Source organism: Notolepis coatsorum (assembly GCF_963971535.1).
Source record: "Notolepis coatsorum genome assembly, chromosome: 18".
Lineage (NCBI taxonomy): Eukaryota > Metazoa > Chordata > Actinopteri > Aulopiformes > Paralepididae > Notolepis > Notolepis coatsorum.
Genome location: NC_140182.1, coordinates 24,169,290 through 24,193,309, shown reverse-complemented (window position 1 = coordinate 24,193,309; position 24,020 = coordinate 24,169,290). Strand labels below are relative to the sequence as shown.

General features: G+C 47.6%; 1 protein-coding gene across 1 annotated transcript in view; it reads left to right on the top strand.

Moving 5' to 3' along the window:
• Window positions 1-780: 780 nt before the first annotated feature.
• LOC311245275 (anoctamin-1-like) overlaps window positions 781-24,020 on the top strand; it is a 167,448-nt gene continuing 144,208 nt past the window's right edge. The window contains exon 1 of the mRNA XM_084335111.1: window positions 781-895. Within this exon, the coding sequence (XP_084191237.1) occupies window positions 788-895 (108 nt within the window). The 5' untranslated portion in view covers window positions 781-787. The remainder of the gene's footprint in view (window positions 896-24,020) is intronic.

Here is a 24,020-nt window from a genome sequence, read left to right as displayed (position 1 = left end):
TTGAGAACCCCTGTTCTAGAGAATGAAATGGTTTTCTGTGGACCCCCTGGTACCCCTCGAGGACACCTGGGGGGGCCCCCAGACCCCATGTTGAGAACCACTGCACCGAGTGGCCAGAGGCAAAGAATGTGTTATGGATCTGTTATCTGTTATCCGGCGATTACACAATAATATTACACTAATAGATGAATTATGACCCAGTTATGACCCAGCTATTACACAAGCATATTACACTAATAGATGAATGTGTTATGGATCTGTTATCTGTTATCCGGCGATTACACAATAATATTACACTAATAGATGAATTATGACCCAGCTATTACATAAGCATATTGCACTAATAGATTAATGTGTTATGGATCTGTTATGACTCTGCCATTACACAAGAATATTACACTAATAGATGAATGTGTTATGGATCTGTTATGACTCTGCTATTACACAAGAATATTACACTAATAGATGAATGTGTTATGGATCTGTTATGACTCTGCTATTACACAAGAATATTACACTAATAGATGAATGACTTATGAATGTGTTATGGATCTGTTATGACTCAGCTATTACACAAGCATAATATTATTACACTAATAGATGAATGAGTGTGCAGATAGTTGTAAATTGTTACCAAACAACGTGCATTTGTAAAATGTTGTTGTTGAGAGTGGTTGAGATAACCACGGCCTTTATAACCCGTCCACAGGTGACTGTTATTCAGCCCCACCTCCTCCTCCAGACCCACCCCTCCCTCCCGGCCACTGCACCCCAGCCACGGTGCACCATGAGGCGGGCCGAGCCGACCACGACACTCCCCGGCCTGGAGAAAGAGGTGGACATCATCAACATCAAGGGGATCGAGGACATTGGCTACCTTCAGAACGACACTATAGTGAGTCACCATGTACGCCCCCTGCTGGCCACTACCTGCATTACACCACCTCCATGTACACCCCCTGCTGGACACCACCTGCATTACGCCACCTCATATACACCACCTCCATGACACCACCTGCTGGACACTACCTGCATTACACCACCTCCATGACACCACCTGCTGGACACTACCTGCATCACACCACCTCCATGACACCACCTGCTGGACACTACCTGCATTACACCACCTCCATGCACACCACCTCCATGACACCACCTGCTGGACACTACCTGCATGTTGTCTATACCAGTGGTTCCCAAAGTCGGGGTCGCGACCCAAAGGTGGGCCGCGAGCAGCCACGGGAGGGCTGCGAGATGATTTCCAAAAAAAAAGAAAAAAAAATCTATTTTTTTTGTCAGGCCACTGAACTTAGAAGCAGGCCAGGACAGTGTTTCTAATTGTATTCTAAAATTATATTCTATTGTATTCTAAAATGTGACTATATGGTTTTATATTAACCCATACTGCATGAACTCTGACCTCTGTTGTCTATACTCAACCCATACTGCATGCACTCTGTTGTCTATACTCAACCCATATGTATCCACTGCCTACACTGTACTCATACCTACTTCCAATATATCCTGCCCATAGTCTATCCATATAACACTGTATAATTACAATGTACAATAACACTGTACACACTGAATTCTGGATTATGAGTAGCTTCCTGGAAGCGTGTAGTCTTTTACCAACAAACTTGCAGTTCCGTGTTCGGGTTCTGCGATCTGATTGGCCACTGACGTACGCTCTCTCTATGCCCAAACAGCGCGTTACGCTAGTTCTGCCTCTAACCTCTAACAGCCTGCAGCCTGCTAGCATTATCCAATTCATATCAATCGAAATAACGTATTGTTTTCATCTCTCTATATTAACGTGATTCCATCAAGTTCAAGTTTCTTTAATAGTTGTCATACAGAAGTACAGAATACTTTTATACAAAATGCTTCTTACTGTTACGCTCCAGAGACTGTGCTAGACAAGATAAGTATGAAATAAAATAAAATAGTATAGCATGTAAAAATAGTAAAAATAGAAGTCACAGTGTTCAGTATAGACATATGTACAATGTTCGATGCAGAATCAACACAACATAAATGTTCAAAACACGACAAGACAGTTTGCATCACTTCCCACGGTTCTCTGCACTAGCGACAGCAACCACCTCCAACTCAACACCAGTAAGACCAAGGAGCTGGTGGTGGACTTCCGGAGGGGCAAGAAGAGGCCCCCCCCGATTCCCATCTCCATCCGAGGGGTGGATGTGGAGATGGTGGACTCATACAAGTTCCTTGGGGTACACCTGAACAATAAACTGGACTGGTCGGACAACACAGAGGCCCTCTACAGGAAGGGACAGAGCAGGCTGTTCTTCCTGAGGAGACTCAGGTCCTTCAATGTGTGCAACAAACTGCTGCAGTCTTTTTACCAGTCTGTTGTGGCCAGCATCCTCTTCTATGCTGTGGCATGCTGGGGAGGCTACATCAACTCAAGGGACACCAACAAGCTCAACAAGCTGGTGAGGAAGGCTAGCTCTGTGGTGGGAGTCGAGCTACCTAGACTTGAGGTGATGGTAGAGAGGGGGATGATAAGGAAGCTGGATGCCATCATGGAGAACCCCTACCACCCCCTCTACGACGAGCTAGTCAAGATGAGGAGCTCGTTCAGCCACAGACTCATCCCCCCCCGACACTCAACTAACCGCCTCGGACAGTCCTTCATACCAGCGGCCATCAGGCTCCACAACAGTGGGCAGCGACTAGCAGCCTCCAGGCCCCACAACAGGGGGCAGCGACAGCGACTGCTACCAGACATTGACCTGGGACTTATAGGAACCCAAGGGGGACAAAGTAGACTACCCTGGTACTTTGATTAATGTATACTCAGTAGATAGTAAATTATTATAACACTACCTCTTGCATACTGCACCTCATGTGACACTGTGAATAATGTGAATATTCCTCAGCTAGTCAGATAGTAAATTATATTGACCATATTGATCAAATTGTTTACACTGCCTGTGTTGTCTTTTACTACCTGTATACTGTGTTGTTCTACTACCTGTACCCCTCCCCCCTCCCCCCCATGCTGCTATGATGCCTGAATTTCCCCAAGGGGATCAATAAAGGAATATCTTATCTTATCTTATCTTATTCTACCGGTAGTGTGGTAGTTGTTGCCACGGTATTGGGTCTTTGGGTGAATACTTCATTGGCGGGTAAGAAGAACACTGATAGCGGTGTGTGGACCGGACCACCCCCCGCAAGCCCCAGACCACCGTCCCGCGAGCCCCACGGGACGAGACCAGGTAGAATTTTAGGCGCACGGGAAACAAGTCTCGCGGGACATTTCAATTCCACTGTCTTGAACGTTGCTCGCATATGCCCCCCACTGGCCGGTTGTAGGGAGGATAGAAGCCTTGCATCACGTGTCCCCTCTGGTACACAAGGAGGCAGCCTGTCACATATTTTCACCTGCCAGCGCGGACTCTCATTTGGCGAGGTGTAACGTGTGGGAGGCTCACACTACCCCCGCCATTTCCTGTCTCTGCTGTGCAGGCGTCCCCAACCGACCTGTAGGAGTCGCTGTCCACAACGTCCAGGTTACCACCCATCGACTTCCACCCGCCAACTCTGCCAATTGAGTTAGTATGACGGCTGGCCCAAGCCGGAGTCAACGCAGACAGCCGGAGCCGAACCCGGTGTCTCTTGCGTTGGTGACGAGCGCAATGTCCGCTGCGCCACCCAGCCGCACCTGTCGCCCCCAATCTTGAAATGACTTCAGTATTTCCTGATTAATAAACGTCATGTTCAACACTGAGGCTTGAAAAGAAGAAAGTACAGCGTTTACCGTCAGCGCGTCTAACGCTGAGAGTCACTGAGTAGAAACGTGGAGGCTTGTGGATATTCTTGCCTCCAAGCTGCGGCAGAAAATGTGCTTCCTGTACAGGAATAGATTCAGCTTTCCCGTGATTAGTAGAAAGAGGATTGTTGAAGCTGTTTATTTATCAATTTTGGACTATGGTGATGTGATTTATAGGCACGCTCTTAACCGTCTGTAGTGTGGTAGTGAAAGGGTTAACCTCCTGTAGTGGGGTTATGAAAGGGTTAACCTTCTGTAGTGGGGTTGTGAAAGGGTTAACCTTCTGTAGTATGGTCGTGAAAGGGTTAACCCATTGCCGTATGGCAGTGAAAGGGTTAACCATTTGGTAGTGTGGTAGTGAAAGGGTTAACTTTCTGTAGTGTGGTAGTGAAAGGGTTAACCTTCTGTAGTGCGGTTGTGAAAGGGTCAACCTTCTGTAGTGTGGTAGTGAAACGGTTAACCTCCTGTAGTGTGGTCATGAAAGGGTTAACCCATTGCTGTGTGACAGTGAAAGGGTTATTAACATTCTGTATTGTCGCAGTGAAAGGGTTAACTATTTGGTAGTGTGGTTGTGAAAGGGTTAACCTTCTGTAGTGTGGTTGTGAAAGGGTTAACCCATTGCCGCGTGGCAGTGAAAGGGTTATTAACCTTCTGTATTGTTGCAGTGAAAGGGTTAACCATTAGTGTGGTAGTGAAAGGGTTAAAGTACTAGAATACTAGTGTCTCGCTGCAGATGGACTGGCTGTACCAGCTGACCCCCTGCCAAGGTTGTAGCTCTGTGTACAGCTGCGGGTAGCCACGTGTCCCTAAGCCAGTGTGTGTGTGTGTGTGTGTGTGTGTGTGTATTTGGCTCTGTGTATGCGTGTGTGTGTGTGTGTGTGTGTCTCAGTGTGTATGTGTGTGTGTGTATCTGCGTGTGTGTGTGTCTCAGTGTGTATATGTGTGTGTGTGTGTGTGTGTGTGTGTATGTGTGTGTAACTGTGTGTGTGTGTGTGTCTGTGCTAAATACAGTTTAATTTGTCAAGTGATACACTTTAATTAAATTACATTTGTTACATTTTATGTCCGCATGAATTGACATTGGCACTGACATTGTGCGTGTGTGTGTGTGTGTGTGTGTGTGTGTGTGTGTGTGTGTGTGTGTGTGTGTGTGTGTGTGTGTGTGTGTGTGTGTGTGTGTGTGTGTGTGTGTGTGTGTGTGTGTGTGTGTGTGTGTGTGTGTGTGTGTGTGTGTGTGCGCGCGTGCGTGCGTGTGTCTGTCTGTCTGCGTGTGTATGCATGTGTGTCTGTGTGTGTGTGTGTGTGTGTGTATATATCAGATGTTGTAGCTATACCTCTGTGGGCACCAAGGTGGCGGTGTTGCAGGCGTTGTGTATTTGTCTCCACACACAGGCCTTCAGTGTGAAGCGGCCTCTGCTTGCTGCTCACACACTGTTGATGACTTTACACACAACACACTCTGCTCTGTGTAAGGCAAACGCACGTTAACGTACTGACACACACACATACACACACACACATATATTAAATATAGAAATATTAGTCTTACTAGGCTTCAGGTCAAGGGAGATATTAGTCTTACTAGGCTTCAGGTTAAGGGCGATATTAGTCTTTCTTCAGTTTAAGGGAGATATTAGTCTTTCTTCAGGTTAAGGCAGATATTAGTCTTACTACGCTTCAGGTTAAGGGAGATATTAGTCTTACTAGGCTTCAGGTTAAGGGAGATATTAGTCGTACTACGCTTCAGGTTAACACTTTGAGCGCCACTCACGGCTAATCTCGGGTTTACGATTGTGACGTTGAAAGCCACGTCACGGCTTTTATCTGAATTTATTTTTTATTTTTTTATTAGCGATCTGAAATCATATTGCATCACCCGAGCCTACCGTTGGAGATCCAGGGGCCGCCGGCGATCAGATGTGAAAAAAGCGCCCCCTATCGTCTCCCAGATGGTAAATCACCCTTTTGGAATGGACTCAATGAAAATGGATGGGGGAAAAAAATATTCCAGTCCACATTTTCCAGTCCACTGATGCAGCCGGAGTTACCAGAGTTCATTCTGGAGCCTCTGAGCCGCGGCGAGCATGGGTTATACTGTACACACGTTGGATCAATATACTTATCGATTTTTTCGAATGGTGATCAGGAATTGGAATATACCATTTGGATACCATCTGATGTCAGGTAAGGAATCTATGTTATCAGTGTTAGGATAATCAGACTCGTTTTCATCGAGATATAAGCGTTTCCACTATATGTGTTATGGCTATTTCACTGTAAAAGCCATGAGGAAATAATAGCAGCGATTATCAGCGCACGGCACGAGCGTGCATGCGCACACATATACTATCGACCATCTAGCGTTTATTTGAAAACGATTCATAAATAGACCGACAAATAATATAAATGGAATATTCCAGTAAAAGGCGATTATCAGGGAATGTGTTGTTTTTTCTTCGAAAACAGTGGTTTTCAAAATGCTATAAAAAGGAAATGAAGCGATAAAAACACAATCTGCTTTTCCAATGTTGACTGGAAAATGATTCTTTGATAAGCGATGGGCAGATTAGACACATAGCATAATTTAAAACATAGATTAGGCGATATTAACGTTACATGGGCCGTGGACCGTGGCATCAACGGGGTAAAAAGGAAAACACGGCCTGGCACTGAAAGTGTTAAGGGAGATATTAGTCTTACTAGGCTTCAGGTTAAGGGAGATATTAGTCTCACTAGGCTTCAGGTTAAGGGAGATATTAGTCTCACTAGGCTTCAGGTTAAGGGATATATTAGTCTCACTAGGCTTCAGGTTAAGGGAGATATTAGTCTTACTAGGCTTCAGGTTAAGGGAGATATTAGTCTTACTAGGCTTCAGGTTAAGGGAGATATTAGTCTTAAGGCCCTCCCATAGTCGAGCGCAACGTACGCGGATTGGACTCTGCGGAGGTCCGCGGGGACTCAAAGCGTACTCAAAGCGTACTCCAAGTCCAAGTTTTTACCCGTGCGGACGTCCGCTCACTTGGTGTCACACAAAACGCTGCTCTGCGTTTTGGTTGACATCGACCTGCATTTAATGTGTACCGATCTGCATTTTACTCTGAACACTCGCTCCGTGCCAAGTGAGAGTAGGGCAGGATCATGATTAAATGAGTAGGATTGGTCCGGTAAAATGTTGGCAGGTGGATGACGCTACATTTTGTTTTACTATCGCTAATCGTCATCCATTCCAATTCATATACATTTGGACCATGTCTTTTTTCATCATCTGAAGAAACTTGAGAAGTTTTAATGGCTTTTCTAAATGAAGTGTGTAAAACTACAGTTTTATTTCGAAATATTGGAAACGGAGATAACCTAGACTCTTTATTTTGACATCGGATGACGGCGACATGACAGAAGTCTAAACAGCGCGGGAAAAATTGTGTAAACTGGCGCGAGACATGTAGGAAATTGGTACGCGGAGGTCCGCTCGACTGAAAGCTCAAAGAGTCCGCGCGGACCTCCGCGTACGCTCCGCTCGACTATGGGAGGGCCTTTACTAGGCTTCAGGCAGGGCTACATCAGCTGCTCTGGGTCCAGCTCTGAGTTACTGAGTGAACAGAACCAGCGCTGTGACCGTGGATCCGACCACATCCTGGTGTTTCCTGTGAGAAGCGACCCCCGACCCCCGCTTCCTGCTCCCAGCGTCCAATCAAACACATGTTTTCCCCCGGGAGCGCGGCGGCCATCACTCTGCGAGGGCCCTGCGTTTGTTTGCTTTGTTCTGCTGTGTATTTCTTTAACTCTTAAAGGCTAAAAATAGCGTCCGACCCCGGATGCTGGGGCTGCGCGTTACATAAGGTTCTTGGGACTGAAGTGTCGGGACACAGAGCGCCTGTTTACAGGCTCCGGGAGCGTAGGGATTGGAATGATAGAACGGACGTTCCCATTCAGAACATTTCTGAACGCTCATTAACCCTTTCACTACCACACTACAGAAGGTTAACCCGGGGTGACAGTGGCTCGGGAGGTAGAGCAGTTGTCTGGCAAACCCGAGGTTCCCGGTTCGATTCCTGCTCCTCCCGGGCAGCGTGTCGATGTGTCCTTGAGCAAGACACTTAACCCCTAATTGCTCCCGATGAGCAGGTTGGCACCTTGCATGGTCGCCTCCGCTGTCGGTGTGTGAATGTGCGAGTGAACGGGATAAAGTGTCAGGAACAAATTGTAAAGCGCTTTGGATAAAAGCGCTATATAAAAAAACAGCCATTTACCATTTACCATTTAACCCTTTAATCACACTACAGACGGTTAACCATCTGTAGTGTGATAGTAAAGGGTTAACCTTCTGTAGTGTGGTAGTGAAAGGGTCAACCTGCTGTCGTGTGGCAGTGAAAGGGTTAACCTTCTGTATTGTCGCCGTGAAAGGGTTAACCATTTGTTAGTGTGGTAGTGAAAGGGTTAAGGCTGGTACGCCATCTAGAATCCTTTGATGACATCGAGGTCACCGGCACCGGTTTGGTGCGTGAGGGTTGATGTTGATACCGTGGGGAAGCCATCTTTAGGATGAACAAGGAGTCAAGGAGTCAAGATGAGAAGCTCGTTCAGCCACAGACTCATCCCCCCCCAACACTCAACTAACCGCCTCGGACAGTCCTTCATACCAGCGGCCATCAGGCTCCACAACAGTGGGCAGCGACTAGCAGCCTCCAGGCCCCACAACAGGGGGCAGCGACAGCGACTGCTACCAGACATTGACCTGGGACTTATAGGAACCCAAGGGGGACAAAGTAGACTACCCTGGTACTTTGATTAATGTATACTCAGTAGATAGTAAATTATTATAACACTACCTCCTGCATACTGCACCTCATGTGACACTGTGAATAATGTGAATATTCCTCAGCTAGTCAGATAGTAAATTATATTGACCATATTGATCAAATTGTTTACACTGCCTGTGTTGTCTTTTACTACCTGTATACTGTGTTGTTTTACTACCTGTACCCCTCCCCCCCTCCCCCCCATGCTGCTATGATGCCTGAATTTCCCCAAGGGGATCAATAAAGGAATATCTTATCTTATCTTATCTTAACATTCCAACTTTATGAGACTCACATGAAACACTGCTCATACCATCACAGATTACCATGACAACATTCCGTTGATGAATGAGATTACCATGACAACATTATCAACATTCTGTTGATGAAGGAGATTACCATGACAACATTATCATCATTCTGTTGATGAAGGAGATTACCATGACAACATCATCATCATTCTGTTGATGAAGGAGATTACCATGACAACATTATCAACATTCTGTTGATGAAGGAGATTACCATGACAACATCATCATCATTCTGTTGATGAAGGAGATTACCATGACAACATTATCATCATTCTGTTGATGAAGGAGATTACCATGACAACATTATCATCATTCTGTTGATGAAGGAGATTACCATGACAACATCATCATCATCATTCTGTTGATGAAGGAGATTACCATGACAACATTATCATCATTCTGCTGATGAAGGAGATTACCATGACAACATTATCATCATTCTGTTGATGAAGGAGATTACCATGACAACATTATCAACATTCTGTTGATGAAGGAGATTACCGTGACAACATCATCATCATTCTGTTGATGAAGGAGATTACCATGACAACATCATCATCATTCTGTTGATGAAGGAGATTACCATGACAACATTATCATCATTCTGTTGATGAAGGAGATTACCATGACAACATTATCATCATTCTGTTGATGAAGGAGATTACCATGACAACATTATCATCATTCTGTTGATGAAGGAGATTACCATGACAACATTCTGTTGATGAAGGAGATTAACGTGACAACATTATCATCATTCTGTTGATGAAGGAGATTAACGTGACAACATTATCATCATTCTGTTGATATTTAAATCTTTCAAAAATGTTCTTATCTACCCCAGTTGCTATTGCATGTACATATTTGTGTTTTATTTAAGGCCATTACCGGGCTAAGTTAACGGCGGACTCTTATCGCGTGATAAAAAGATTTCCGCCGTTAATCTATTCTTAACGCTGGGGTATCTCTGGGAGTGTTGCATTTATTTATTTTACATTTATTTTGGATTTCATGGTCGGTTTTTTGTTCTTGATTTATTGTGATGTTTCATTTTGACTCGTTTAAAGAAGACTTGTCCGGGCCATGGGGACATTAACTTGTGATTGCAGGCTTTACAAATACATTTGTTTTGATTTGATTTGAAGGAGATTACCATGATGCACTATAGTCTATAAAGACACTTTCTATCAGTTCTAGTTCTGCACTCCGGACTGACTTCTCACTAAGTAAACAGTGTAGAAGAGATGTTTCCCGGACTCAGTGAAGCCTGTTAAATTCCCAATTCCCTCCGGTGGGATTTCAATTTAAAAAGCTCCAGAACGTGCAATATCTCCTCACCAGAGATTAACATGCGCTGCCCTGTTTACACATAGATATCGATGGCTGGAACGCAAAACCTCCTATCTGCAACAGTTCGGATGAAGAGAAATTCACTTTGGATGATGAGAAACCTCCTATCTGCACCTATTCAATCTGTCTGCAAGATATTTTACAAAGGCCAAAAGCAGTGTATTGTATTGGGTATCCTACAAGAAAACAACAAGTTTTCAGATAGGAGGTTTTGCATTTCAGCCATCGATAGGATACAGTCATAGACACAGCTCACAGATGGTCAGCACTAGAGCTGTGCTGTAGTGTACATGAAATATCCCAGATTATATGTAGACCATCAAGAACATGTATGCAATCATTTTATAATATAGATAGACTTCAGATTAGGAAAGAAAGTGTAGCTCAGTTAGAATAATAGATCATTAAAGGAGCATTTTGTCTATTTCTAACATGAATCCTATTGTCAGGGCCCGCCCAATCCATAAACACATTGTCTAAGAAACCCATTAGACAAAAATCAGGACACTGTGCATTATGAATGTTGCTTCCTATGCATTGTGCTTTAAAATACAGCTATTATCATGTTGGCAGGTTCTGTTCATCTGTGGCTTTATAATCTATGATATGGGCTCAGGCCTCATCATTTTGTTTGTAAGGAGGACATTTGATAATTGGACATACATTTTACCAGTATGTTCTGTGTCTCAAGACACAGGGCTCTCTTGCCTGCCTTACATATTCTACCTTTTACAGTAACTACTAGGGATGTTCGATATTGGCTTTTTTACCGATATCCGATATACCGATTGTTGTGAAGGATCAGATTAAACCGAATATATATATTTATTTATATATATATATTTAATTGTATTTGTATATCGTTTGATATCCCCTGTATATTCCTTGTACAATATGCACTGAATATCCCTTTAGTCTACTAAACAGCCCATAATAGTTTCATTCTACCATTGGACGAGAACCTGGCGCCAGGTTGCCATACCCCTAGGTCCAAGTTCAATCGTGCCGCCCAACATGTCGTGGCAAGCCCCGGTTCCGCGCAGGAATACGTCTGGCGAAATACGAATGGTACTATTTGTTCATAGCGCATATATATATATGGCGCAAGTAAAGTAGAACTTCCTTTTAGTCCAGTTCTTTACCCTCCAACAGAGTGACAGACGCGAAGCCTCACCCACGACGCACGTGTGGTGTAGTAAGGCCTACTTGGCCTCAGAATAGGCATTGAGATATCGTGTAGATTAATAGTTGAATAGTCATAGTTTGGCACTATACCGTCGAGTTGGACGTATTCTATTAAGCTAATAATAGTCTATTTATGTATGGTGCATCGTTCGGTTAGAGTTATAAAGTTATCAGTACCCCCATCGTTCCTGACGTTATCTGGACGCTTAACCAGGCTGGGCAGACCCCTAGTGGTGCTTGCATCCGAGGAGCTCCGGGCCAGGGCGACTGGACCTGTATATTGGATTACTCTACCCGGACGACGGCGAGCCTTCCACGGCTTGGATTATGCTTTGGGTGCTTTGATTATTCCATGGATAACGGCCAACACTGCGGAGTGTTGGAACTACCCCCCGGAGAGGACTCCAGGTGAGACGGCGCTCTACACCAGTGAGGTCGCCTCACGTCTCTCCGTTGTGGACCGGCAGCTACCGTCCACCAGAGGGTCCAGCTGTATTCGTCTGCGGACCGAGGTTCTGTGGGCACCGTGTTCAAGACTTTGAATTCTCCCAAGAAACCGTCGGCCAGATGGGATACCGCCAGCGGCTTCTCTAACCCCCCCCCTCCTACTGTCTTACAACCAGCGGGACCCCCCCCCCCCCCTTAGTGTATCCAGCTATAATCATTTAAGTACCATCGCTATAGTTTCCTAAATATCCAGGTTGTATACTTACTCCCTGCGTAACCAGAGATTGGACATTCAATGTTGATTTACCTACGAATACTCATTTGCCATACAAGTGCATATTTCAAATCATAAGTGTAAACAAGTGAACGTTGTATATACCTTTTGCTATATTAAATATTCGATTTGTACATTTGTGTGGATTCGTTTCATCAGGTGGGAAAGTGTTCATCATACTTATATCATGTACTGGATGGCCAGAAGTTAAAGTACAAGAGGTAGTGGTATTAAATACCATATCTAACAATACAGTCAGGGAATTGTACCCCTCAGTTACAATTGGTCCTTCGAGCCGGAGGGTAACTAGTGTAATATTAATATAGTGTTATTAATATTGAAATGGCCTATGATGAACACTCCACGAAACGGTCCTCCTAACCTAGAACGCCCGCGGCGCAGACGACAGACACCTCAGTACTTAGAGGCTTACACTGTCAGTCAACTACCTAGCCTTCGACAAACGGTAAACGCGGTAAAAGTAGAAAGTAAAATTATGTCTGACCTTAACGACCAGGTTTCCCCGACCACAGAGGCCCTAGTAGGTCCTAATGTAACTGACCAAGCTCACGGTGGGGACCAGGAAGGAGCTGACATGCCTTTACCCCCCGCCACTACCCAAGAAGTAGTCCCCGACCAGCCCCGGGAGGAAGACAACCCTACAGAGAGAGAACTCTGCACGGAAGAAGAGGAGGAGAGCGCCGAGGAAATAGAGCTCCAGGACTCCCCAACGAGTACCCCCAGGAGCGGCTCGCGCAGGAGCGGCTCACCTCCACAACCGCCTTCCCCCAGCGAAGCGGAGAGGATGCTACAACAGGCGTTCCTCGTCAGCCTGACAGCCTCTACCGAACGCGATCGACTTCAGGGTGAACGCGACCGTCTCCAAGCACAACAACGGAGCGAAGAAGAGCGCACACGCCTGGAGATGAGACGCCTTCAGACAGAAGAGAATATGGCAAGAGACCGGGCCGACGCCCAGCGCGCCGCTGCCGGTGCCCAAAGAGAAGCAGATCTCACCAAGCGCGAAGTCGAGCGCGACAAGTTACAAGCGCAGCTAATGGAGCAGCTGATCCGCAAGGCAACACCCTCTCCCTCCGCCAGGGGTTCAAGGAACTCGTCGAGACAACAGTCAAGGGCAGCGTCTCCTCAACGAGCAAGCGACCCTGAACTTGACCAACAGACCGAGCCTAGACCCCCCGCAGACCCCCTTCCCAGACCGGTCCAAGCGAGACCCAGCTACAAGGAAGGAGCGGCATACACTGCGGAGAAGCTAAATAAACGATTACAGGATCTGGAAGATCTGATAGAGGAAGAAGAGGGAGAGGAGGAGAACCAAGCCCGACGACAGCACAGTACTCCACCGGACCAGGAGGTCCAGTACAGTCCAGGCTATACCCCCGCGGCGCTGCGCTACAGACCCCCGACTCTATTCGCGGGTGAGCACGACGCACGACCAGCCCCGAGGAATAGCACCTGGACCAGCGGGCCATGGTACCCTGTCAGTACCAGCCCACAGCGAGGCGCAAGAGGGGACTCGCCCAGGAGGTCTCTCCCCCAACGCTCGCCGATGTATCAGCCATCCACGGCGTCATACATTGCCACGCCGTCATTTCCAGACTTCGCCTATGAGAGTCGAGCACAGTACACGGAGCTCCGGATGTGCTTAGAGACAATGATGGTGGATGTCGCTGATGAACGCCACAAGTATGCAATATTACTGAAGCACCTGAAAGTACCGCGAGCGCACAATATAGCGCTAGCCTATGCCACCTCTTCGACACCATACACAGCGGCCCTAGCGGCGCTGGACCAGAGATATGGACGTATATGGGATTACGTAATCCAAGAGATAAGGCATATTGATCGCCTACCCCCAGCCACAGACAATCGCTCGTTAGACGACCTGTCAATCAAAGTGCAGTCCCTGGTAGGGATGCTGGGAGCGCAACGGGAAAAGGGCATGCATGAGCTATACGCCAACTCTAACGTCGAGAGGATTTTGGAGAAGCTGCCACCCGCAAGACAGGAGCGTTTTAGGCGGCAGAGAGAGTACCGGGATCCCAACGGCCCCGAGCCATCCCTCCTTGATCTAGCCGACTTCCTGGCGAGAGAAGTCAGCAGCTTACGATTGGATACATTCGGGCGGAGCACGCCAAGCTCCAGAGAGGGACCCAGGAGAATAAATGATGGAAGAAGATCGGTGACTGTCATGCACCAATCAGAGTCAGTACCGAGCAGTAAGAGTCACAGCACCCCCTCGAGAAAAGAGAAGTGGAAGATAGCGTGTCCCTACTGTGAGAAAGAACACTGGCTGTCACAATGTGACCTATTCACAAAGATGAATGCAGAAGAAGTGAGTCAATGGATAAAGTCCAACAGGCGCTGTTACCGATGTGCGCGGCCACACATGGCAGCCGAATGCCGCCTAAAGAAAAGGTGCAGTCGGTGCGATGGAGCCCATCTAGATATACTACACGACAGTAACAGAAGACAGCCTCCACCTGCACCATCGCGCGGCACCAAGGCAAGTGTCATGTACATTGACCCCGCCAGCAGCAGCGGCGCCCAAGTGCTCTTAAAGGTAGTCCGTGTGACATTGAGCTACCAAGATAAAGTCATGGACACTTACGCCGTCCTTGATGACGGGTCAGAGAAGACCCTTCTGCTCGCGTCCGCTGCGGCCCAGCTGGGACTGCGGGGGAGCAAGAACGAAATGACGATTCGGACAATAAGAAGAGATTTAAAGACGATAAAGGGCGAGAACGTCTCCTTCACTATCGCAGCAAACGGGCAGCCAGAGCGACGGTACAAGATTACAAATGCTTTCACCAGCCAAGAAATAGGACTATCGCAGTACACCTACCCTGTCGCCAAGTTGATGGATAAATATGTGCACCTGCGCCAATTACCTATCCCGCTCATAGACGGCGCTACCCCGACCCTGCTGATAGGCTCCGACCATGCAGAACTCATAGTCCCGATTGACCGGGTCCATACAGGACCCCGAGGCTGTCCTGCAGCAGTCGAGACCCGCCTAGGGTGGACCCTACAAGGCCCCCTCGCTAAATCTCTCAACCGAACAGCAGCCACTAGCTGCCTCCACTCCAGAACGACAGAAGAAGACACCACTCTCCTGCAGCATGTCGAGAGGCTATGGACATTAGAGACAATGCCCTTTAAGAACGAAAAGAAAGATATTCGTTCTAAAGAAGACATTTACGCCATCAACCTACTCGAGCAGGGGACAAAGAGAGTCACAGTCGGCGGAGTGATGAGATACGCAACTCCACTCCTGAGGCGAGAGGGAATGCCCACCTTTCACGCAAAGAAAGACGCCACGGAGCGCTATCTATTGAACACGGAGCGGCGCCTAGCCAAAGACCCCGCTCAAGAGCGTGTGTACCGCGCTGAGATTGAGAAGCTAATCACAGCGGGACACGTAACAAAGATTGACATTAAAGAGGCCGATCAGACGACCGAATCATGGTACGTGCCGCATCACAAGGTCCATCACAACGGCAAGGATCGCATTGTGTTTAACTGCAGCTACCAGATCGGATCCCAAAATCTGAATAAAGAGCTCTTGCCCGGCCCCACACTCGGCCCCTCCCTACTAGGCGTGCTACTGCGCTTCCGCCAGGACAAGGTGGCTATCAGCGGGGATATCAAAGGGATGTTCTTGCAGGTGAGACTAGTAGAGGAGGACAAGCCCCTGCTGCGGTTCCTATGGAGAGAGAGGATCGGAGATGAGAACCCAGCCATCTACCAGTGGGAAGTACTCCCCTTCGGAACCACATGCAGCCCGTGCTGTGCTACATTTGCACTACAGAAACACGTCGCAGAGGACCCAACAGCAGATGAAGAGGTCCAACACAGTGTGAAGAACAGTTTCTACGTGGACAACTGTTTACAAAGCGTTTCGACTCAAGAAGAAGCCGAGGCTCTCCTAATCAAGTTACGCGCCTCCCTGATCAAAGGCGGCTTTGATCTCAGGCAGTGGGCCAGCAGTGACCCGCACGTATTGCGCAGCCTCTCCCCCGCGGACAAGGCTGCCAGCAGCGAGACCTGGATGGCGACCATCCCAGGAGAAGCCCAAGAAATGACACTAGGACTAGTCTGGCGCTTCAAAACAGACTCGCTCCACTATAGACACAAACCCTTGGCTCCAGAGCAGGGAAGGTCGACGGCGATACCGACAACCAGACGGAGTGTGTACAGAACACTCGCCAGACAATATGACCCGTTGGGATGTATTCTACCTTACACCACCAGGGCAAAGATGATTGTACGAGCACTATGGGACAAGGACCAGGGCTGGGACGACCCAATACCCGCACACCTTGCCTCAACATGGAGAGAGTGGGAGACGGAACTCCGCTCACTCCCAGGCGTCAATATACGCCGCAGCTACTTCCCATCCACAGTGAGGCCAGAGACATGCGAGATTGATCTACACGTCTTCAGCGATGCCTCCGAAGTAGCCTATGGATCGGTGGCCTACTTGCGCGCCCAAGAGAAGGGAGGAAAGATACACACTGCTTTCATCCTGGCCCGCTCAAGAATAGCCCCACGTAAGCAACAATCTATCCCACGTCTAGAGCTCTGCATAGCCCTAGCAGGAGCGCATCTAGCCACGTTAATCCAACGTGAACTCACCATTCCGGTGCACAGAACAATCTTGTGGTCAGATTCCACGACAGTACTCACATGGATCAAGTCTGATTCATGCAGATACAAAGTCTTCGTGGGAGTCAGAGTCACCGAGATTCAAGAGCTAACAGAAGCAGCGAGCTGGTGGTATGTGGACACCAAACACAACCCAGCTGACGTCATCACCCGGGGAATGTCTCTGGATGACCTAACCCGTCGCAACATCTACAGTGACGGACCAGAATTCCTCAAGCTCCCAGAAGGAGAGTGGCATACGCCCACCCCACGGGAAGCAAGTAACGAGGAGGCTGAGAACAAGAAACCTATGTTCTGTGGACTGAGCACAGTCGCCTCCACAGACCCCAACATAGATGACTGCATTACCCTAGCGAGTGCGCAGCAAAGAACATTCCTGCGGCACCACCCAGAGATTCAGTCCACCACTGACATGTCAGCAGCTGACTACGAAGAAGCAGAACTTCTTCTACTACAACGAGCCCAGAGAGACTCGTTCCCCGATGAGCTAGACTGTCTACAGGGAGGAAACCCCGTCCCATCAGACAGCAGACTGCTCCACCTGGCACCGGAGAGTGACGCCCATAATCTCATCAGAGTGGGTGGTCGCCTGCGGAGAGCCCCCGATCTACCGGATGATATTAAGTACCCGATCGTCTTGAACAGCCGACACAAGGTCACAGAGCTGATCATAAAGGAATACGACGAGGATGTACACCACGCAGGAGCAGAGAGAGTCTTCGCGGAGATCAGACGTCGTTATTGGATACTGCAAGGCAGAGAAGCAGTACGGCGCTTCCAGCGAACCTGTCTAGACTGCCGTAAGTGGCGCGCGCAGCCCAGCATACCACGGATGGCTGACTTACCCCCCTGTCGCCTCCGAATCGGCGACAAGCCATTCCACTCCACAGGCATGGACTGCTTTGGCCCGTTGTATACAAAGAGAGGAAGAGGCACCGAGAAGCGGTGGGGTATTGTATTCAAATGCATGACCACCAGAGCGATACATATCGAGCTCCTTCCGACCATGAGCACAGACTCATTCCTTATGGCCTTCCGAAGATTCACATCACGGAAAGGAAAACCGTCTACATTGTTGTCTGATCACGGGACCAACTTCAAAGGCGGAGAAAGAGAGCTGAGAGAGAGCTTCCAAGCTATGGGCCCAGAACTTAAGACCCACCTCGCTCCATCCCAGATTGACTTCCAGTTTAATCCCCCGAACGCACCCCACTTCGGTGGAACCTGGGAACGAGAAGTACGTTCTATAAAGACAGCCCTGTACGCCGTGCTTGGGGCCCAGACTGTGGCGGAGGAAGTCCTAATGACGGTCCTCACGGAGATCGAGGGAGTATTGAACTCAAAGCCCCTCGGTTACGTCTCCAGTGATGTAGCAGATGTCGACCCAGTCACCCCCAACACACTCCTAATGGGGCGGCTGGACCCCGCGCTACCCCAGACAATGTACAGGCCTGAAGAAGCGAACGGCCGAAGAATGTGGAGGTACAGTCAAGTACTAGCTGACAAGTTTTGGAGCAGCTTCCTACTCCACTACCTACCGTCTCTACAGACCCGCCAGAAGTGGGTAAAAGAGAGAGACAATTTGACAGAAGGAACAGTCGTCATGATTATTGACCAGTCACTACCCAGAGCTATGTGGCCGGCTGGCCGCGTAAGCAAAGTGATCACCGGTGCCGATGGCAAGGTCCGAGCAGCTGAAGTACTCGTCCAAGGGCGCACTTACACACGACCCGTGGCGAGGCTCATAGAACTGCCCCGACTCCCAGATACTATCGATGATGACCATGACCCCATGACTTTGTGAGTTGACTGACCCTTACAGCGGACCTTGAGTGGTAGACAGTGCGGTTAATCTGTCTCTGCTTAGCTAATTAGGTGGGACTAATTAGGGGGCGGCTGTTGTGAAGGATCAGATTAAACCGAATATATATATTTATTTATATATATATATTTAATTGTATTTGTATATCGTTTGATATCCCCTGTATATTCCTTGTACAATATGCACTGAATATCCCTTTAGTCTACTAAACAGCCCATAATAGTTTCATTCTACCATTGGACGAGAACCTGGCGCCAGGTTGCCATACCCCTAGGTCCAAGTTCAATCGTGCCGCCCAACATGTCGTGGCAAGCCCCGGTTCCGCGCAGGAATACGTCTGGCGAAATACGAATGGTACTATTTGTTCATAGCGCATATATATATGGCGCAAGTAAAGTAGAACTTCCTTTTAGTCCAGTTCTTTACCCTCCAACAGAGTGACAGACGCGAAGCCTCACCCACGACGCACGTGTGGTGTAGTAAGGCCTACTTGGCCTCAGAATAGGCATTGAGATATCGTGTAGATTAATAGTTGAATAGTCATAGTTTGGCACTATACCGTCGAGTTGGACGTATTCTATTAAGCTAATAATAGTCTATTTATGTATGGTGCATCGTTCGGTTAGAGTTATAAAGTTATCAGTACCCCCATCGTTCCTGACGTTATCTGGACGCTTAACCAGGCTGGGCAGACCCCTAGTGGTGCTTGCATCCGAGGAGCTCCGGGCCAGGGCGACTGGACCTGTATATTGGATTACTCTACCCGGACGACGGCGAGCCTTCCACGGCTTGGATTATGCTTTGGGTGCTTTGATTATTCCATGGATAACGGCCAACACTGCGGAGTGTTGGAACTACCCCCCGGAGAGGACTCCAGGTGAGACGGCGCTCTACACCAGTGAGGTCGCCTCACGTCTCTCCGTTGTGGACCGGCAGCTACCGTCCACCAGAGGGTCCAGCTGTATTCGTCTGCGGACCGAGGTTCTGTGGGCACCGTGTTCAAGACTTTGAATTCTCCCAAGAAACCGTCGGCCAGATGGGATACCGTCGGCCAGATGGGATACCGCCAGCGGCTTCTCTAACCCCCCCCTCCTACTGTCTTACAACCAGCGGGACCCCCCCCCCCCCCCTTAGTGTATCCAGCTATAATCATTTAAGTACCATCGCTATAGTTTCCTAAATATCCAGGTTGTATACTTACTCCCTGCGTAACCAGAGATTGGACATTCAATGTTGATTTATCTACGAATACTCATTTGCCATACAAGTGCATATTTCAAATCATAAGTGTAAACAAGTGAACGTTGTATATACCTTTTGCTATATTAAATATTCGATTTGTACATTTGTGTGGATTCGTTTTATCAGGTGGGAAAGTGTTCATCATACTTATATCATGTACTGGATGGCCAGAAGTTAAAGTACAAGAGGTAGTGGTATTAAATACCATATCTAACAATACAGTCAGGGAATTGTACCCCTCAGTTACACCGATATTGTCCAACTCTTAATTTCCTATACCGATATCAACCGATACCGATATATGCAGGGTTTTCACCCACAAAAACACAACATTATGCATACTTTTCACAATAAATAAAATAAGAATTTGTTCTTACTTGCTTGCCTGGGTAAATAAAGGTTAAATAAATGTAAAAAAAATAATAAATAAAAAATATATAAAATTTGAATTACATTTGAATGCCAATATCAGCCGATAATATCGGTAGGCCGATAATATCGGACATCCCTAACAGTAACACATTACTTGTTACTTTCTTGGAAAAATTATTAGTTACATTCCTTTTTTGTAACTTCTGCGTTAACCCCAAAAACATCTGTTGCTCTTCTCTCCTCCTCTCTCAGTGGGCTAGGAGCTGGACGTCTCTCTCCCCCTCTCAAATCAAATCAAATCACATTTATTTGTAAGGCCCGACACAACACACATTAATGTGTCTCTTCTCTCTCAGTGAGATGGATGTCTGTCTCTCTTCTCTCTCAGTGAGCTGGATGTCTGTCTCTCTCCTCTCTCAGTGAGCTGGATGTCTGTCTCTCTTCTCTCTCAGTGAGCTGGATGTCTGTGTCTCTCCTCTTCTGTCTCAGTGAGCTGGATGTCTGTCTCTCTTCTCTCTCAGTGAGCTAGATGTCTGTCTCTCTTCTCTCTCAGTGAGCTGGATGTCTGTCTCTCTTCTCTCTCAGTGAGCTGGATGTCTGTCTCTCTTCTCTCTCAGTGAGCTGGATGTCTGTCTCTCTTCTCTCTCAGTGAGCTGGATGTCTGTTTCTCTTCTCTCTCAGTGAGCTGGATGTCTGTCTCTCTTCTCTCTCAGTGAGCTGGATGTCTGTCTCTCTTTTCTCTCAGTGAGCTGGATGTCTGTCTCTTCTCTCTCAGTGAGCTGGATGTCTGTCTCTCTCCTCTCTTCTCTCAGTGAGCTGGATGTCTGTCTCTCTCCTCTCTTCTCTCAGTGAGCTGGATGTCTGTCTCTCTCCTCTCTTCTCTCAGTGAGCTGGATGTCTGTCTCTCTTCTCTCTCAGTGAGCTAGATGTCTGTCTCTCTCCTCTCTCAGTGAGCTGGATGTCTGTCTCTCTTCTCTCTCCGTGAGCTGGATGTCTGTCTCTCTTCTCTCTCAGTGAGCTGGATGTCTGTCTCTTCTCTCTCAGTGAGCTGGATGTCTGTCTCTCTTCTCTCGGATGTCTGTCTCTCCTCTCTTCTCTCAGTGAGCTGGATGTCTGTCTCTCTTCTCTCGGATGTCTGTCTCTCCTCTCTTCTCTCAGTGAGCTGGATGTCTGTCTCTCTTCTCTCAGTGAGCTGGATGTCTGTCTCTCTTCTCTCTCAGTGAGCTGGATGTCTGTCTCTCTTCTCTCTCAGTGAGCTGGATGTCTGTCTCTCTTCTCTCAGTGAGCTGGATGTCTGTGTCTCTTCTCTCTCAGTGAGCTGGATGTCTGTCTCTCTTCTCTCTCAGTGAGCTGGATGTCTGTCTCTCTCCTCTCTCAGTGAGCTGGATGTCTGTCTCTCTTCTCTCTCCGTGAGCTGGATGTCTGTCTCTCTTCTCTCTCAGTGAGCTGGATGTCTGTCTCTCTTCTCTCGGATGTCTGTCTCTCCTCTCTTCTCTCAGTGAGCTGGATGTCTGTCTCTCTTCTCTCAGTGAGCTGGATGTCTGTCTCTCTTTTCTCTCAGTGAGCTGGATGTCTGTCTCTCTTCTCTCTCAGTGAGCTGGATGTCTGTCTCTCTTCTCTCTCAGTGAGCTGGATGTCTGTCTCTCTTCTCTCTCAGTGAGCTAGATGTCTGTCTCTCTTCTCTCTCAGTGAGCTGGATGTCTGTCTCTCTCCTCTCTCATTGAGCTGGATGTCTGTCTCTCTTCTCTCTCAGTGAGCTGGATGTCTGTCTCTCTTCTCTCTCAGTGAGCTGGATGTCTGTCTCTCTTATCTCTCAGTGAGCTGGATGTCTCTCTCCTCTTCTCTCTCAATGAGCTGGATGTCTCTCTCCTCTTCTCTCTCAGTGAGCTGGATGTCTGTCTCTCTTCTCTCTCAGTGAGCTGGATGTCTGTCTCTCTTCTCTCTCAGTGAGCTGGATGTCTGTCTCTCTTCTCTCTCAGTGAGCTGGATGTCTGTCTCTCTTCTCTCTCAGTGAGCTGGATGTCTGTCTCTCTTCTCTCGGATGTCTGTCTCTCCTCTCTTCTCTCAGTGAGCTGGATGTCTGTCTCTCTTCTCTCAGTGAGCTGGATGTCTGTCTCTCTTTTCTCTCAGTGAGCTGGATGTCTGTCTCTCTTCTCTCTCAGTGAGCTGGATGTCTGTCTCTCTTCTCTCTCAGTGAGCTGGATGTCTGTCTCTCTTCTCTCTCAGTGAGCTAGATGTCTGTCTCTCTTCTCTCTCAGTGAGCTGGATGTCTGTCTCTCTCCTCTCTCATTGAGCTGGATGTCTGTCTCTCTTCTCTCTCAGTGAGCTGGATGTCTGTCTCTCTTCTCTCTCAGTGAGCTGGATGTCTGTCTCTCTTATCTCTCAGTGAGCTGGATGTCTCTCTCCTCTTCTCTCTCAATGAGCTGGATGTCTCTCTCCTCTTCTCTCTCAGTGAGCTGGATGTCTGTCTCTCTTCTCTCTCAGTGAGCTGGATGTCTGTCTCTCTTCTCTCTCAGTGAGCTGGATGTCTGTCTCTCTTATCTCTCAGTGAGCTGGATGTCTGTCTCTCTTCTCTCTCAATGAGCTGGATGTCTCTCTCCTCTTCTCTCTCAGTGAGCTGGATGTCTGTCTCTCTTCTCTCTCAGTGAGCTGGATGTCTGTCTCTCTTCTCTCAGTCAGCTGGATGTCTGTCTCTCTTCTCTCAGTGAGCTGGATGTCTGTCTCTCTTCTCTCTCAGTGAGCTGGATGTCTGTCTCTCTTCTCTCTCAGTGAGCTGGATGTCTGTCTCTCTCCTCTCTCAGTAGAGTAGAGTCAGTGTCCTATTTTAAGTCACTTTTAAAAAACACTTTTACACACACATCTGTATATTAAATGTTTTTCCTAAGGTTATGGGTTTAGGGCAGCTCTGATTGCTTAAACTGTTTCATCAATCTGACTACTATCAATCTGTTTGCTGTTTGCTGTTTTTAACATGTCTGTAAAGCACTGTGTAACTTTGTTTGGAAAAGCGATATACAAATAAAATTCATTCATTCTCTCAGTGAGCTGGATGTCTCTCCTCTCCTCTCTCAGACTCAGACAGCGCTCTTTAAACGTCAGCAGTATAGGGCGGTCAGGACCAACAGTAGGGGGGGGGGGGGGGGGGGTGCGCAACAACCAGGAAGGGGGTTGGGAATTGGCATAACGACTAAACAGTGGGATGGGAGAAAAATCGGGGAAAAAAAATTATTAAGAAAAGTATTTAAAAACGTCAGCAGTATGATATCAAACAGGAGGCAAACCAGGTAAACCAAGCTCTGTCATGCTGATAAAGAGGGAATGATCACAGTATTTATTTTAAATCCATGCCAGAGGGAACGATAATGTACTGTATCAACAGTGTCTCAATGCAGGTCGAGAAGAAGTGACTCAAACTGAAAAAAGCCCAACTGAAAGAATGTATCTGTCAACAATGTGTGTCTGAGAACCCGGATGAGAATGTGGGCTTTCTGTAGCTGAGCAGACTTAACCCTTTCACTACCACACTACAGAATGTTAACCCTTTCACTACCACACTACAGACGGTTAACCGTCTGTAGTGTGGTAGTGAAAGGTTAACCTTCTGTAGTATGGTAGTGAATGGGTTAACCCAGTGCTTCTCAAACTTTTTCTGTCAGGCTCCCCTTTGGCGGACCAAAATATTTTGGGCCCCCCCCCCCTCGCCCCAACAAAATAGTCATGAAATGGGCCA